General features: G+C 39.8%; 1 protein-coding gene and 1 non-coding gene across 11 annotated transcripts in view; both read right to left on the reverse strand.

Moving 5' to 3' along the window:
- The window catches only part of LOC116845447 (eukaryotic translation initiation factor 4 gamma 3-like), a 54,073-nt gene that overhangs the window by 2,863 nt on the left and 33,135 nt on the right, over nucleotides 1–18,075 (reverse strand). For all 10 annotated transcript variants that reach the window (XM_032818142.1, XM_032818144.1, XM_032818147.1 and 7 more), the window contains 15 exons: nucleotides 16,711–17,716; nucleotides 6,766–7,631; nucleotides 6,475–6,582; nucleotides 5,208–5,729; nucleotides 5,012–5,088; nucleotides 4,665–4,821; nucleotides 4,205–4,478; nucleotides 3,977–4,074; nucleotides 3,734–3,888; nucleotides 3,443–3,489; nucleotides 3,082–3,314; nucleotides 2,589–2,761; nucleotides 2,252–2,331; nucleotides 1,760–1,986; nucleotides 1,520–1,669 (listed from right to left, as the gene is read on the reverse strand). In XM_032818142.1, coding sequence (XP_032674033.1) covers nucleotides 1,520–1,669; nucleotides 1,760–1,986; nucleotides 2,252–2,331; nucleotides 2,589–2,761; nucleotides 3,082–3,314; nucleotides 3,443–3,489; nucleotides 3,734–3,888; nucleotides 3,977–4,074; nucleotides 4,205–4,478; nucleotides 4,665–4,821; nucleotides 5,012–5,088; nucleotides 5,208–5,729; nucleotides 6,475–6,582; nucleotides 6,766–7,631; nucleotides 16,711–17,716 — 4,173 coding nt within the window. The remainder of the gene's footprint in view (nucleotides 1–1,519; nucleotides 1,670–1,759; nucleotides 1,987–2,251; nucleotides 2,332–2,588; nucleotides 2,762–3,081; nucleotides 3,315–3,442; nucleotides 3,490–3,733; nucleotides 3,889–3,976; nucleotides 4,075–4,204; nucleotides 4,479–4,664; nucleotides 4,822–5,011; nucleotides 5,089–5,207; nucleotides 5,730–6,474; nucleotides 6,583–6,765; nucleotides 7,632–16,710; nucleotides 17,717–18,075) is intronic.
- Nucleotides 2,873–3,012, reverse strand: LOC116845519. The gene has a single exon (XR_004378260.1). It is a non-coding gene; the product is annotated as a small nucleolar RNA SNORA53 (small nucleolar RNA).

Here is an 18,075-nt window from a genome sequence, read left to right on the forward strand (position 1 = left end):
GCGGAGCAATTTTATTAAATAAAATAAACAAAAAATTGGAATAAAACATACACCTTTCAACTTTAATTTCAATTTTGGGAATAAAGAGAAGTCATATGGAGCCAAATCAGGTAAATATGGCGGATGATTAAGCACACAGACTTGATTTCGGGCAAAAAATTGACGTATTAGATTATTTATACAAACTATAGGCTTCACAATATGATAAATTTCATGTCGACCTGTGTGTGAAGTCATTCCTTCATTTTTTTTTTAATTTAGAAAGAATTAGAATTTTATTTTATTTCCTCCCTCCTCTCCGCACTCGATTCGTTCAGTTCTCTCGCTGCGCCACGAGAAAGAATGAGAGAGGAAGAAGCGGAGAGATAGTAAGAGAGTAAAAGAGAACACGAGTGAGATTATACGCTCCGGAAAGATTCCCTTCAAGCGCAAAAAATAAAAAAAAACTATAGATAGCACAAAAATACAAGGAAAAAAAGGAAAAGTGAAATAAACAGGGATACACACATTATTCGAAACCTGATGTGGACATTTTTCCCGTCAACAAATTCTTAAAAAAATAACATTACTTTAAATTTATTAATGTTACCCACATTTTTAATAATGCCAAGCAACTCATTTGAGATAAAGAGGAAAGAGGGAGGGAAGAGGGAAGGAAAGTGGTACCATAGAAGGAGGAGGGCATACTAGGTGGCGGCGGGACGCCGTGCGTTCGAGATCTGCGTATCTTTTTCGTTCCAGAAAGAGAAAAATATCGAGAGCGCGGTCCTGCTAGGCCGGGACTCGAACCCGGGTCTTTCGCTTGCCGGGCGACTGCTCTAAACCACTGAGCTACCTGACGCTCCACGCTCACGACACTCTCCTCTTCCTAAATAACGCTCAGAGATGCCGTTCGGAAGTGACATCTCTGGCGCGATCCCGAGCGCACGGCGACTACAGAGAGAAACAATGTTACTGTACCAAATGGTACAGCTGTCACAGTCTCTCAAAGTCAAAGGTTGCTATCCTTTAAGACCTGCTGTCCATGTATGCCCGTCTCCACCGTTGCCCCTCCTCATCCGGTGCAAATAATACAAATAAGCAATAATACAAATAAGCAATAATACAAATAATGCAAATAATACAAATAAGCCCCGGGGTCGACACCAATTTTTTGGCAGCTCCCGGGTGCTTAGACGCAATGCGCCATGGGGGATCCACCATAGAAGGAGTAGGACTACTACAATTCTAAGGAATTGATCAAAATATGAAAAATAAATTATTTCTTCATTAATATTAAATTTTTCCTATTTGTTTAGAATTTTGTTCTAAGTCATCCAAAGAATTCTATCAATTATTGTTATGACTCCAATCGATTCATACATTATTAAATTTTCGCATCAATGCTACTAAAATGAGTAAAAACATTTTTGCATTCCGTTCGACGGCGTTATATATAAGTAAATTCGTGCTCAAGAGCGGCGGTATATACATAGGGGAAAAGTTACACGATCGTTCCACGGCTTTTGAGAATACATACATTTATCCAACTAGACATTTCATCGAAGGAAGTATTATCTTGCATAGACACTCGGAGATGTTCTTGAATTTGGATCAAAGTGAGTTGGTTACTATTAGCAGCGGTGGAGCTTTTGGCACTATTACAATCACCAGTTAGGAATCCCAAATTCTGTAGAGAAAAAAATGAAATTAAAATAATGAAATTAAATCAGATTATATATTAAAAATTGTTTGTTAAAAGACAACTTAGGATACTTACGTAGTCCTTGATGATTACGTCCGCATCCTCCAGTTTCGGGTCGAGCAAATTACTCAATTGCAATCCACTTTGGTCCCATTTATCGGCAACCCATTTAGGTCCTTTGCTATGAGATATTTTCACCATGAGTTCTCCGTAAAGTTTGCCTACGAAACCGTTTGGTTTCAAACTTAAAAACACGCTCTTCATTTCAGATAACGGTATAGCCTCTTCTTCTATCGAATGTGCTGAAATACAAATTATTACGGATGTTAATCAATTTGCTTGACATCAAACTACGTGGCATGAGCGAGTTACTGTATTTTTTTCAGACCTGTTGAGCAAAAAATAACCTGCACGGCATATTTCTATGGTGTAAAATGCAATTTTCATCATGAAAAAAGAAAATAATTTTTTCTCTAATCTTACTTAAAAAGAAATTATTGCATTTACTAAATTCACTAGTTAAATCGTGGCAAGTAAATTTAAAAAAAAAGAAGAGATATTACTTACATAATATTTCAGCTAGATAAGTCCAAATTTTAGGTAAATCGATGACCAATTCGTCTATTATCTGTAACACTTCTCCTAACCTGAAACAAAATTTCATTGCGTTTACAAAGGTTTCTATGGAAACATTATAATGTAATTAGATTTATATAAATATCGTCAGTATCCTTTTGGCTTACAACACAAAGATATAATTTTCACATACATCTTTACTCTATAAAAAATGTTATCATCATTGATCAACTCATAAGTCATGGACGTGAATTATTTTGCAATAATTCGGGTTATAATTACTTCTTAATCGATAACTAAACATATCGGAACAAAACGAATTACTCACCCATTCTTAAAATATTGCAGAGGTAAAATGTTTTCCTTAATTAAGTGGGACATAAGCTTGGAGACAGATTCTCGATCGGCAGCGGTTTTTTCAAAAACGTGGTTAATACATTCGAGCGTGAACTTGCTCAAAGTGGTACTATCGAACTTTTGTTTAACTTCTAGTGCCGTATCCTGTAAGAACAGAGGAAAATGCGTATAATTTAGATCGTGCATCACGTTATAGATTTAAATATTGCAGGATATACTTGAATAATTGTAACAAAACGTTTTCTTAAATATTTATTTGTCCTCTCGTTGGTCAATGTAAGTAACGCAATAATATATATTACCACAAAAGACCAAAAAGAAGGTATTGAGTATTATTGCACGCCAATGACTCAAGCATCTCCTAAAGAATCAAAGATGGATCTAAGGAGCGTGCGTCTGTGAAACTTGATAATACGTTCGCGTCACTTATATTATTATCAGATTTAGCGTAAAGCACGACTTACCTCAATAACTTGTTCCGCAAGATAGTGTCTTAATGTAGAGTTCAGGGCCTTCATGAAGTCTTGCTGCGACATCGGAGGTTTATGACTAATTGTCCCAGTTTGTGAACCGGATTTCATTATAGGCGAAGGCATCGACATACTTTGACTGCGTGAGCTATCCAGTAACGAGTTACCGCCCCTACTCGACGATGCACCGCTCATTTGGTGGCTACCATTACGGGAATTCCTACCATCTATAAAAATGACGAAGTTTCTTTTAAAATTTTATCGACATCAAGAATACTATACTTTGAACATAATATACAAGATACGCCGTGTATCTCGTATTAAAATAAATTTATCTGTTTGTAAAGAGACGTACCATAGGAACTCTTGTAGTCACGGCCACATGGACCCGTCGATCTCGATCTGAAATAATAAATAAAAATATAAGCGGCTGTCCGATGTACTTCTAATGTTAACATGTAAGTTTCTTGTATCGTCAGAATTCATTTGAAATCATAGAAATTTGAGCTTATTCAGAAACTCTAGTCTAGGCAATATATTGTGTGTATCATCATATTTGAAAAGCACGATACGTACGATTAATGAACAGTAATTGTGATATAATTCGCAATCCTTATATTTACACGTAAGAAGAATTTCGACTTACCCAGACAGTTGCAATGGCATTCTTTTATCCTCAAAGTTCATGTTCTCTAGACATGCAAACTTATTTGCACTTATTGTCTTATTAGCACCACTCATAACCGGATTCTTCCACATATAAGCGTTTCTACTACCAAGTTGCATGTCGTCCATGGGTGGCTATAAAGAAAATATAAGATATAATATTTACGTTACCAATGTTAACATTAACGTTTGCATCATGAAGAATTTGCATGAGTTTACTAACCGGTTTATTCTTCAGTTTTGCTGTTTCTACAGAGTACGCCGATGGCCTCATTCTAGTTACAGGTTGGCTCCAACCATCATCAGTAGGACCAAGTCCACCTAGAATATATAAGTAATATTAAGAATAACATATGTAATATATTTATTGATAATATAAAAATGTATTAATATATATTAGAACATGCAGGGAGTTAATTACGACCATGTATTAATTACAAGCAAAACTTACGATTTTTCTTTTTGTCGTTGTTACGATCATCTTTTCTAGGAGTATTTAACAGAGCACTATTGAGCTGAGAGTCTAATTTTTCAGACTCTGCCTCCTTCGTAATTTCATCTATTGTTTTAGGACTATTTTCCTCCTCTCTTCTCTTTTTCCATCCTCTTTCTTTTAATTCTATGACATCTTGAATCATAAAGCGTACTCTAGAATTAATTTTAGGAAGATTTTGTCCCTTTCGACAAACAATCTCCTTCATTCTGGTAAAATATTCACCAATTTCCTAGAATAGAAAAAAAAAAGAAGCGAATGAGAAATAAATAAGACAACAAATAACGAAAATTACAGTAAGTTATTTTAATTATAAAATTTGTTGATTATTTAGTCACATTTTTCTCATTTAGAAAAATATATATACATATTCAATTTTAAATATAAAAAAGAAAGTGAAAACATAATATATCCTTACCACACCAGATTTTCCTTCTATCTCTGGGCCTATTGTTTCAAACAGTTTGCACAAGCATTCCATACTCTCTTCAGAATTTTGTTGCAATAATTGTGTAATACAACGATGCATAATTTTTGTTGTCAATATCGTCGCTCTGTATAGCTCGCCGATAAATCTGTTAACGATAAATGATATTTCAGAAAATTATTATCTCTCGTAAAAGTATATATTTTTTAAACAAAGATTATTTTTCTTTATTATACCAAATAATAAACGCACAAACTTACTTTGCACGTATTCTTTATTTCTTATATCTAAATATAAGTGGACATCTTGAGAAATACTGAATAAAAGAATCTACTTACCGGACATTTCCTACAGACTTTATGCGCTGCCGACGTTCTTTATCCTCAAATGACAACTTCATTTCTTTCTTTAGATTCTAATAAAAGGAAAATAAAATAATAAGACATTGAAATTTTCATAATTGCTGCTGTGGAAAGTGGAAAGTGAAGAAAAAGGAAACTATAGAATAAAATTTAAATTTAGCAAAATACTTACGGGATCTTTGCATTCTTCAATTTCTCTGAGTGCTTTATTTCTCATGATGTCATCGTTGGGATTTTTCTCGAATTCTTTTTGACAACGTGTAATTATAAGTTTCTTAAAGGTGATAACAGCACCTTCTATATCAGGATCCTTAACTTCCAAGAAACCCAATTCTTTACACAACTGTGCATACTCCACAGAGTAGCAAGGTTCGTCGACTGCTTTCTCAAATACTAAACTGATAACTTCTTGTAGTCGTGCAGGCGTATCAATATCGAGTTCCTTGATAAGATCCATTAGTTTTCCAAACTTTTCTGGAGTGAGCTTATTCAATACACCACGTACACTACTGACGATATTAAATGTCTTCACATCATCGGGCGACATACTCGCAGACTGAATTCTTAATGGCACCCAAGCATTATGGATTCTCTTCAATTGCACATCTTCCTTAACTGATATCGAGTACTGTATTATATTTGGTTTGGTGGGCTTACTCGGTTTTCCCGGATGACTTTTACGATTTGTGGGTGGCTGTAAACAAGATATGAACATTCTATATAGTAATAATGTTAATACAATACGCACAAATACTTTGAAGAGTGCAATCATTTCAATCAGAAAAGTATGTCTTCGTTCATTAAATTTCAGATCACTACTTTCAATCTTAATTCGGCATCATTTGAGTAACCCTCTTCCTAAGGAACTCTATCATGGAACTATTTTATAATTCCAATTAGAAATATAAGTTTCTAATTGATCAATTTCTAATCGTGATTTTATTAGTGTCATCTTTAGAGACAGTTGTTATTACGTTACTACGCGACGAAATAAACGATAGCGGTTTTCTTCATCACAGCACAAGACCTCCGTATCTTTATTCTGATCAGAATCGACTTTCCGCTTGTTTGTAAGATGTCGATTATATATCAGTTATATATATTCTTATTATTCTTATTACAGACTAAAATGGCGAAAGTATCCAGGATTAGATACACATCCAGATAGCACCGTATATTTCCATAAAAACTCTCAAAACGCGATATAACGGCAAATTATATATTAATAACATATTAATGACATTAATGATGTCTCTAACTAATAATAATGTATTGGTAATTTTTACTTTAATTCCGATCAAAAAACCTTACAAACAGTTCCATGATATATCCTCTAATTCAAATATTACAAGTCATTTTGAATAGAATAGCAGATTTCTCTACAGAAACTGTAAAGAATCGACCTTTTCATTTGAAATAATGCGATGTTATATACTTACCAAACGAGAATTTGCAGTAGCCTTCGCAAATCCTGGCATCAACGCATCATGTCTACTTAAGTGAACTTGTGTGAATGGCCTCAAGTCCGTCATAGCACTAAGACGTACCTATAGTAATACATAATATTATATACACACATACATATATATGATACAAAAATATGTATTATATAATAATATATTTTATATATTCACTTATAAGACGTAAAAATCCCCTCATACGCCCACGTAAGCGACGATGATATCGTAAGCATATAGTTATATACGAAAGCAACGAGATCAACATCTTACCCTGGGATCCTTGAGAACAATCTCTAGGTCTGGAAGATTCGGCGGTTTGATCTTGCTGTTTGGATCAAATTGCAATTTCATCAAAAATTCTCTATCATACATCTTCTTTCCAGCTGTATTGATCGGACTCCATTGATCCTCCTTGTATGTATATTTGAGCACTGGTGCTTTAGATGTGGTTTCTGTTGAGGCATCCTGCATCTCGACTTCTTGTTTCGTGCCTTCCACCAAAACCGCCGTCGGCTTCTCCTCCTCTTCCTCGTTAGACGTGCACAATGCCGACACCTTGGAATTCTCTTCGTTTTTCTGCGCGACTAATATTTCCAGGTTTATGTCTTCCTTGATCTTTATATGATCGACGACGTCATTGGGAACTACCACTGGAACTACCGTCACCGCTGGCACCGTCGCTTTCGGTTGCTGCGTGTTACATACGTTGCTCGGTGGCTTCGCGTTATCCCCGATTTTCGGGGGAGTAGCTTCCTTGGACATTTCCTTGTTGGTCGGCAGCTTGTCAACGATGGGAGGGGACGGCGCCTGTTGCACGGGAGTGCTTTCTTTCGACACCTCGACAATTTCGTGTTTTTCGTTTTTTGACACAGCCAAAATCTCTTTTTCCTTCTTCGACTCGTAATTTTCTTTTTCCTTCATGTCTTTGATCTCCCTGACGGATTCTTTGTTGCCGTCTTTTGGAGGAACTGGAAGGGACTGCGATTCCTTGTTATCTTGCTTGATTTCGGCGGTTTTCGGTGCTGGTGCTGTATTTACAAACGCGTCCATGTCCGTGCCTTCCTTCTCGGCTCCCTTGCGATTCAGTTCGCGAGGTTTCAGCTTATTCTTACTTTTTTGCTTTTGCATAGCCTTACCTGAAAGAAGAAAGGAAAAAAACAATTAGTCATACACGACACATGGAAGGCTGCGGAAACTGTTGAAAATCTACAGATATCTAAGACGATATCCAGGAGAAATCCTGTCGGCATATTGCCGCGGAGCCAACATCGAAGGGACATAAGCTTCGCTACAGAATACGAGAATACCATGATCTCGGGATCCGCGTCGATGACGACTTTTGGATCTCGTGTTGCTGCTGGCACGGCTGCCGCCGCCGCCTCCACAGCCGCCATTCGTCGCCGCCGTTGTTCTTCGGTCGCCCATGTCTTTTACGTGTGCACACGTGCACGTGAGCTCTCACATCCTCGAGGATAGCTCGAGTTTCAGGGCGATCCGTCGTTCTCACCCCGCGGCCGTGTCGTCGTCGCTGCCGCACCCGCGCGCACTACCTCCGCCCTGCCGCGCTTCCCCTTCGCGCTTCCACCACGGCCCACTGATTCAGTATTTATTTATAAACCTGCCAAATCCCTGCCAAACGTGGTGTAGATGCGATACGAAACACGGCGACGACGACGACACTCGCATCTTCGACGAAAATGTAACCAGTAAGATATCGGTGTGCAATTCACGTTTCTGATCAGACACGACGACAACTCACGAAGATCGTGAAAGAGATTGAGAAGGACGTTTGGAACGAAAACCACGGTGAGAAGTCGTCGAAGCAAGCACTCAAATTCCGATCCGATTACCGACGGCGATTACGACGATAAACGATTCGTGTAACGATAAACGATTGAACAATTAGAAAAGACGACAGCGCAGTGGTCGTGGACGATTGTCTCAAATTGAAAAGACACTTCGGAAAAGCCTCGGGGAAGCTGGCCTCGCGACGCCCGACGACTTTCACGCATCTATTTTAACCTGTGAACTGGCGCAAACCAACAGGCACGACATAGGATTTCTTAAATTAGTTCTGTTCGCCGGTTTGCGTCGGAGCAGGCGCACTGAGCGCAATTTCGTACACGGCTCGATCTAATCCGCAGAGACGTATCGTGCGCGCGCGCGGTAAATCCCGATTGCGTGAAGAATCCCGATTTTATCCGTATGCACGTTCATTTATCCACCTATTTTCACGTATCGGCGAGCATCATACGCTCATGACCGACTCGATCGGAAGTCGATGAAGGAGTCGCAACTTCGACTTCCCGTCGCGCTCTCGACGGACTTCTTTCTTTCTTTCCCACGATAGTTCGGTTGGCGCGGCTATTAGGATCGACTGATTAATCGGCGCGCGCGAGAACGTTCACTGAGCCATATGCCGCTCTTCGATTCGATTCTCGATGCACGAAAGTAGGTTGAATCGCATTTTGCAAAAGCGGGTCGAGGTGGCTATCGCGAGAGAGAATCGTACAACCGACGATCCCGACGACGACGATGGCGACGGCAATGACGACGACGACGACGGGCAATAAATAAAAATCGCGCAGAGGTCGAGCGCTTGCGCTCGCAATCGCACGAAACGCAATGGTGCGACCGCGGATTTCGAGAAAGGCGATATAATTAGACAGCTACGATCGTGGTAGAGTCGCGCACGCGAATCGTCCGTCGACCGTGGATCGGCAGAGCTTTAAGAAGAGGATCGCGTCGACGGGAAAACCAGCCCGTCTAAATTTCACCGACATATCTTTTGTGCCCTCCGCTGTGTGCTGTGTATATGTGTTTATCGTATCATTGAACCACGTGTTATCGCTGTTGTTACTTGTTACTATAATGATTTATATTTATTTTAAGTCCATCTTCGAATTTCCCCCTCGATACCATGAAGAGCAGAGCACATGTTGCCTTTTGTGCGTTCAAATATTGTAAAACGTTGCGTAACAAACATATCAATATTACATCGAAGATACTTCAAGATATAATAGCCGAAGATTGTTTAGTGGAGTATTTAAATTCTGCTATATCACTGTTACATTATCACTTTATCAGAGTAAACATTTGTGTTTTCATACAGTGAATGCGATGAAAAGTTTCCCGTTACATTACTTCTTATATAGTGAGACTTGTGTCAATAACGTGGCACGATTATTTATCTACAAGGCAGACGCATTTGGTTATCTTCAAGATATAGAGAAGAATCTTATCTGACTTTTCATTTTTTTGACGTATATTCTATTATTGGAATTTTCGAACCCAAGCTCGAGTTTGTACGCGTCTCCAACTGACTGTGTAAGTTTTCGATTTTAACGTTTTTACACCGAAGGTCTGGGAACAAAAGTGGAAAAAAAAATTTTTCTCCGATGTAAAAACGTTAAAATCGAAAACTTACACAGCCAGTTGGAGACTCAAGCTCGAGTTTGGGTTCAAAAATTCCAATAATATAATGTATGGGAAAAAATGGAAAGTAAGATCTAAATTTTAAGTCTGTTAATCGCTCGAGTATGTTGCTAATCGATATTATCCAGAGTTGTAGTTATAGTTTTTCATTGTGTCTTACAATGTTTCATTCTATAATTATAGCTTTGTTCAAAATGTACTTTTTGTTTGATGACGTTGTTGGGAATGGTTCTTATAAGTAAGATTGGAACTAACACGTGTGTGATACCGGACGCATGTTAAAAAATACTTGCTACTCCTGAATATAAATTTTTCTAGATTGTTAACAAATAACTTTCGAATATCTAATCTGGTAAGAATTCCAAATGTCGAACGCTTATCTCGGCACATGAATTTAGTATCTTTAGTAAAAAAATCTTTAGTAAAAATATATCTATCTTAGATACACGCTCTTTCGTTCCTATTTAACTTAAAAATTCCACGATATAATTCGAGATAAAATTGTAGACAGATGTGTCAATGGATCGAGATGCTTTCGTGCGGCGTGTAGAAATATTTCTGGATCTACACACGTCCGGTCGTGGACTTCCCCGAAAGGTCAAAGTTTAACATCGAAAATCGCACGTTCTCGCCCATAACGATATCTGGCGATTACTAGCAACGAGAATACGCTCTCGCCTCTCCGATCTCGTTAACGAACGAAATGTTATTAACGGCTCCCTGGACGCTCAAAGCAGCCGCGCACCATTTTCCACCTTGCGGCCGCGGAATTCTTTTCTAATCCGCGGAAGACTTTCACCCGATCACCGACGAACGACGGCCCCAAGGTCGCGCGGCGCCGAAAGTCTCGTGATATTTTTTCGGTGCACACGCTCGCCGCGTGTTCCCTGTGTATGAAATGGCGTGTTAGCCGAGCGAGAGGGCGCGCGCGTGCGCACACGACACGCATTCGCGCGCGTCCGCGTTACCACACGCGGCCGTGACCCCGACGAGACTTCTTTTACCGGGTCGCGGAGCGTGCACGCGGTTTCGGCAATAGTGCTTCTATTATCAATGCATTTCTCTCGCGGGTCAATTATTTCAATCGATAAAGCCGGATATTCGAGTGCACTCATGCGCCAAACGGAAAGCCTCGAGAGTGTCAAACTCTCGACCGTTGCGTTATTCGATCCTACTATCGACTTTTTCGGGATTTTACATGCGATCGAAAATCTACTCCTCTTTATTGACATAAAGGATCAAAAAAAGAAAGCGATTTCAATGTTTAAAATAAGGAATATTTCTTTTGTATTACGTAAATTAAGTAGGTTTTCGTTGTTGAAGGATTTTTTATTAAAAAATTAAGTCGATAATTGCAATAACAATTCTGAGGAACAAAGAGAAGACCCGTTACAAAGCAACATATGGAAAATGAACGGAAAGAGAAAAGATAGAACAAAATTATAAGTGTCACAAATGCGTATAAAACTCTAAGTTGGAAAACACAATCAGTAATTTACTGCGAGAAATATATCAAGAAATTCCTCAAATTAATAAATCTAGTGTTCCAAGCACTAAAAAAATGATCGTTTGGGTATGTAATTGCGAAAAGATAAATTTTGCCAAAGAACAATCCAATTTAGACGTATAGCGTAAGTGTATCGCGAAAGCGGAGCGAGGTGTTTCCGACATAAAGAGAAACGATTCGTCGACTTCGTAGAGTGGAGTTAAAAAGACAGCGTTACACACGAGAACCGAGAAGGGACCTTGGCGAGCCAATATGGTGCTGCGCGTTCTCTTTCGATCATTCACAAAATGGCCTCACACGCACGACCGCGTGGTCGGTGTAACGTCTTTTCTCCCGAACGTCTACTGAATCGCGCGCTGCCTGCGTACGATTTCAAGATCGATGCGAACAATTTCAAGACACCGAGGGCAATTACGAGTACATTTCATTATGCGCGTGCGTCTGTGCAGAGAGTGCATAATGGATTTTTCAAATCTATTTGAAAAATCTATATGTATGCACGTGGTGAAAAGTTGAGTTAGATAACAGTCGTCGCGATAACGTTGCGACATACACTCGACGGAATCCGGGAGAATCGCGCGATACTTATTTTTCGGAGTGATTCGCGAAGACGGACGGCCTTTCGTGGGTAAGACCGTCTCATTCTCTTGTGGGAAGAGAGCAAGACAGAGAAAGAGAGGGAGGAAGAGAGGGGGAGAGGAGAGGAGAGGAGAGAGAGAGAATCGACGGGGACCCGCCTCGTGACTTCGCGTGTGCGTCGGCCGCATCTGGGTGGCCATATTTGAACAGCGCCGTCGACATTCGACGGCCGAACGAACGCGTTGCACTCACGGTACATTATCGGTGCGGGACTGCCACGTCGAGTGCGGCATGTGATTTGCAAATCTAATGAAAGAAATAAAATGAGTAAAGCGGGTACGTGAGCGAGCGAGCGAGCGAGCGAGAGCTCGCGCGCGCCTAGCGCCGTCTCGTCTCCTTCCCTCTCTCCTTCTTCCACCTCACCTCCTCGCCCAGTTCGCTTCGTGGACTACAAGATGTCGGGGAACCACGTTGCTACCAAGGCATCCGACATTTTGGATTACGACGCACTGAAGCCGGTGGGACTCTCGAAGAAAGGAAGAGAAAATAGGAGGGAAAAAAGGGGGGGAGGGGAAGAAAAGAAGATTATACGTACGCACATCGTTGATTCTACGTGCATCCTTCCATTATACAGGCTGCTGCTTCCCTTTGCACTTGTTTCGACTCACTAATATCCGCTTTATCAGTCACGCAACAAAACGAAGGAACTTTTCACTCCACGAAATATGCATTCTCACACAGCACGAGACCACGTAAAACGTACAGATTTCGCTCGTGAAGGGAAAGCGGACAAGAGAATGGAGAGGATCCAGATTGCGGGACAAAACGACGTGAACGAGTCGGCACTCGTCGCGATTAATTAAAAATTAATATATATTTACAATTATAGTGAAAATGCTGGCGCATCAACACCATGCACAATCTAATCTAATTCTCTTACAGAGGAGCTTACGTAGGCGACACGAGGTGTGACGCACGTGCAAAACGCGTGTAACGCGTATTAAAGGGAATGTAAATTCTGAGCGTGACGTCGCGAGGAGCGTTTCTTGGGGTGTTAACGGTGCAAAAGGAGTCGGAGAGGAACGGAACAAAAATGGGGACGCGAACTAAAAAAGGGGACCGAGGGTGGAATCGGGATGTAGAAGAGAGCGGAGAGTAGAACGGGGCCGCCGGCTAGCGGAGCACGTGCTAGCTACTGAAAGAGACCCTCGGCGACGAAAGAGACCGATGCCGTCGCCGAGACTTCCACCCCTCTCGTCGTGTCCCACACTAGTCACCGGTTAACCTGCTTCGTGCATCCTCGGCGATTCGTCGGCAGTTTTCGCGTAAACGCGTCACCGTCTGCCTTTGGCTCGTCGCGTCGTGCCTCGCCTCGCCACGCCGCACCTTGTCGCTCGCTAGCGCACGTTTCGATCACGGTGCAAAAGCAAGACGGGCCGCCGAAGCACGTCCCGAAAAGGACAGATATTCATAGGGTGCCAGAAGAAAGGAGAAGAAAGAAAAGAGCCCGAGGACGCTTCCGAGCCTAAATACACGTCTTTCTTCCGGAGCAAACGACATCCATTTTCACGAGCACGATCGATGCCAAACTCGCGCGCGCTCGCGTTTTGTCCCTGACTTGCGAATCAACCCCGAATTTTACGGGGAATGCGGACACGAATTTTTTCGTCAAGCAGGCCGCCACGTGTACATCTCGATGTTTCAAATGCACAGAAACTCACTGAGAGAAATCTGAACAACGACAAAATCGAGAAAATATGCGCGTGAATGCGTACACGCTGAGGAAGAAAATTCTCGAACATTTACTTAAGGGGACAAAAGTTGATTTTGAGAAAGTGAGCTTTATTTCACAGAAATAAACTTTACGTCCCTACAAAGAAATTTTCAAGCATTTTTCTCTCGCGCACGTATTAAGAGAAGAAATTTTTTGTTGTTCACGTAATAAAATTCTTTTATCTTACCCCTTTTCCCCATTTTCGATGCGATATTTCGCAGATCGAGGCACGGTTTGGAGACGCTACAAGAAAATTCGCGCGAATACGCCAATTACACTGAAATCTCACAGCAATGTCGTACACGTATTATGATACACGCGGTTTCATTTAAAAAATAATAGCACTGAACACTTAAAAATTCCTGTTTTTAAAATAAATACAAATAAAATATAACAATTATAACGTTCACGACTCGTTTACCGGAGAGCATTCGTATCCGTTAACACATGGTAAAACGATGTGAAATCGAAATCAAACACGAACACTAATTTAATTAAAAATAAAACGCGTTTCGAACGTTCGCTTGTATAGCATATTTGTCCAACAACGAACGAATTTGAAACTTGCACTTTACGATGAATATTTCTGATGTTACTTCGTACAGAATTTCTGATGTTACTGTCGTACCGGCTCTGAGATGTCTGAACTCACGCGACACAGAGTTCAAGAATGATGGCCGCAACAGTCGCCTGCGCGGTGCGTTATGCCCTCCTCGTGGCTTTTCGATTGGGTTAGGTTGGGTCAGGTCAGGTTATAGTCAAGTACAAAGGTTCACAGGAGTCCTCTTCAGGAGAAAAGTGAAAATTTACGCATGATGCAACAATGTTGCAGGTGAACATATACACACGCTCGACGTATTGGTCTCGACACGTTTTACACAATTTTTTACAATTCTAAATTTTTATTCTAAATCCAAACGTTAATTTTACGAGAACGAAACGTAAAGTTACTAAAATAACTCGAAAAATGCAATGTATTACAGAAACCGCTAATAAGAACAGTTATCAAGATAATAACTTGTGCAACATAAAAATATAAACGTAAATATGAACATGATAAATTTTGTATAACGTACAAAGAACATACACTCTCTATGAATTGGTAAAATTGTGTAAAATAACGACGGATTCAATTGAGTTGATAAACGACTTAAACAGTACTATTGCGTATTAAAAAACATTGTTTAAGTCTGTAAAACACGTCTATCGCGTGCTATCTCAAACAGTTGGCACAAAGTTCAAGAAGCCATTAGCAGGCGTTTTAGGATACATTGGCTTTTACTAACAAGTCATATTCGTCGGTTACATCAATTATTCGTAATAGATAACAGTCAGCCAGATAGACTTTCATGGTTATCACGAGATGAAACATTCCATGACGAAAAACCTCTAAAATTTTTTAATTAAATTTATGTGCCAAATATACTGTATTGAATTAATCATTAAATTTACATCATATAATAATTGTTGTTGCATTGATACAGCAACAAATTCACTACAAGTTATATTCATATTTTTATTTTACGCGATATATTGTTTAAAATAAATTTTTACACATTTTTTTTTATATTTGTCTCCTATTTCTATTTCATAATTCTTTACAATAAACATAAGTACCACATCAACCATTCATAAATGATGCAATCTTTACAAATTAATTGATAAAATTGCTGCCTAGTTTATCCATATATTTACCTATGATATCGTATGATATAAATATAATGATTAATTTAGTGCAATATATATGTTTCTCGTTAAATATAATGGAAAAAATTGTAAAGTTTCCATTGTCGATTGTCTCACGTCGTTGTAATTATAAAGCATCTACCAAATGCTGTCTGGCAATTCTGAATAATTATTGTAATGCCGGTAAATTTCCAATTGCTAGTGAAAGAGAGAAATATGGAGAAAGGGCAGAGTTGTCGTATCCTTCGGTAAACTCGTTCAAGGCTATATTCGACTGGGCGTTACCGGAGTGTATGTTCCCGCGTTCGTATGCATTTTTTTAAATTTCTATTAACTCTCTTTCGTCAATGTAAAGTAAAAAATGATTGACGTGTTAAAGCCGACTTGCAAAATATCGCTCACACTCGAGTTTGAAAATCGTGCAACTGTATATTAATATTAATAAAGTGACTTCATGACATAAAGTCGATTCAACGATTCTTTCTACTATAAATTAAAGGAAATGTGATTCTTTTGATTCAAAGAAGTAATGTTTTTGACATTTAAAAGACATTAAGGCAATCCATTGTCTATTTTTTTTGACGTCAGAAGCGAGAAAATGCATGCTAAAAATTCTTGCGAAATATGTTAAAATAAAAATATATATCCATAAAGTAACACTTGCAATCGATTAAATAAATTTGTAAGATATTCCGTGCACTCCCCTTTTGCTCTAACAATCAATAATTTGTCGTAAATTAACGTAACGTACAATTCATCTTCTTAAATTTTTTCTTCACCTATTTCTATTCAGATTAATTTACAATAAATTATTGATTGTTAGAGCAAAAGGGGAGTATCTTACAAATTTGTTTAATCGATTGCAAGTGTTACTTTATGGATATATATTTTTATTTCAATGTATTTCGCACGAATTTTTAGCATGCATTTTCTCACTTCTGACGTCATTAAAAAACGATAGACAATGCGAGGGGCCAGGAGCCTTAAAGAAAAGACGACATGGGCGATTTAAATGAAGTGTGAAATTGCATCGTTCAGTATTGCGTGACGTAAAACGAGAGATAAGTGAGCAACGTAATTGGAATACTCCTCAGACAACACAGGTGTTAAAAGACATTGAAACAAAGTGTGGGGGGAGGGGGCAGCAGCCGTCGTAACGAGCAATCGCTCGAGAGAGAAAAAGATAAAAAATAATATATATATAAATGACTATAAAAAAATTGACATCACTTACTGTCTGCTGGCTTCTGCTGGACCTCGTTCCTGGGGAGATTCTCCGTTTCAGTCTTTTGGCCAACCGCGTCGCCATTCGCTTTCTGATGATGATGGTCGGTCTGCTGATTGTGAACGGGCGTGGAAGAAGCAGCACCACCTCGCGAACTCAGACTCTTCTCCCGGGTTTTTCTATCTCCCTTCTGCTCTTTGGCACTCGAAGGCAGCTCGGTAGTGTTAGACTGACTGTGAGCGTGGTTCTGCGATTTCCTCCTCGGCGGCGAATTCGACGTATTCTTGGCGGACAGATTGGGGAACGGGTCTCGGGCAGGAACGGGGTTAGCACTCGGGGCAGTGGCGGACGGTTTAGCGATGTCTTGGCCAACGTTCACGTTCGGTACGCTCCAATGCGAAGTTGTAACTGCCGTCTGTGTTACATTAGGCGAAATATTAGCGCTGCTTTTTGCCACTTCAGAGCTCATAATGGGACCGGACCCAACAGCCTCAGGCTGAGTCTCGGTGATTGCAGTTACAATAGTCGTCGTTGTGATCGCCGCCGTTGCTGTTACTGTTCCGGCATTAGTGGTTGACGCGGGAACAGTATCCTTGCTCGCGACAGCGACCACTACTGGAATAACGACTGACGATTCTTCGATCGTCGTATTTTTTACTTCGCTTCTAGGCTGGAACTCTTTCACGGGTAGTTGCAATGGTTTCGATTCCGTCTTAGTCACGGTAGAGTCTACTTGCGTCTTGTTACTAGTACCTAACGATTGACTATTTATCGCAGATACAACACCGCCAGCTACGTTCTGCGTAGACGAATGTGAACTGGCATTATATTGACTATTCGCGCCGTTATTGGAATTATGGACGTTTGATAAACTTTGCGCTGTCGCTGTTTGAGACGTATTGGCGGTTATACTATCGGACACGCTTGCCGATACCGTTGAGCCTGAATCTGACTCCTCGGTCGCGGCTTTCGCGACGCGAGCCGCGAAATCAGCTATCACCTCCGCACCATTATTCTGTAACAATCACCAAATCTGCGTGATAGACAGAGACATATACTACTTATTCATGCATTACGCTTGACAACTAAAAACTGGCTCCAAACTCAAATCATAGGGCGAGAGAAATCAAAACAAAAGGACTTATATAAATGAAATAAATTTTCAAGATACAAATTCGCATCTGTCACTCTATCAGTCGCCAAGTCCTCGTTACCTTGAACTAATCGCAGGGGAACGAATGCACGTTTTATCGATATTGGATTGCGATACCACTCATAAGAGAGAGATACTTTTTTTTACTTTTATATATATATATATATATATATATATATATATATATATATATATATATATATATATATATATATATATAA

This window comes from Odontomachus brunneus, unplaced genomic scaffold (assembly GCF_010583005.1).
Source record: "Odontomachus brunneus isolate Ranch 3 - 2012 unplaced genomic scaffold, Obru_v1 Obru_scaffold_052, whole genome shotgun sequence".
In the NCBI taxonomy this organism is placed as follows: Eukaryota; Metazoa; Arthropoda; class Insecta; order Hymenoptera; family Formicidae; genus Odontomachus; species Odontomachus brunneus.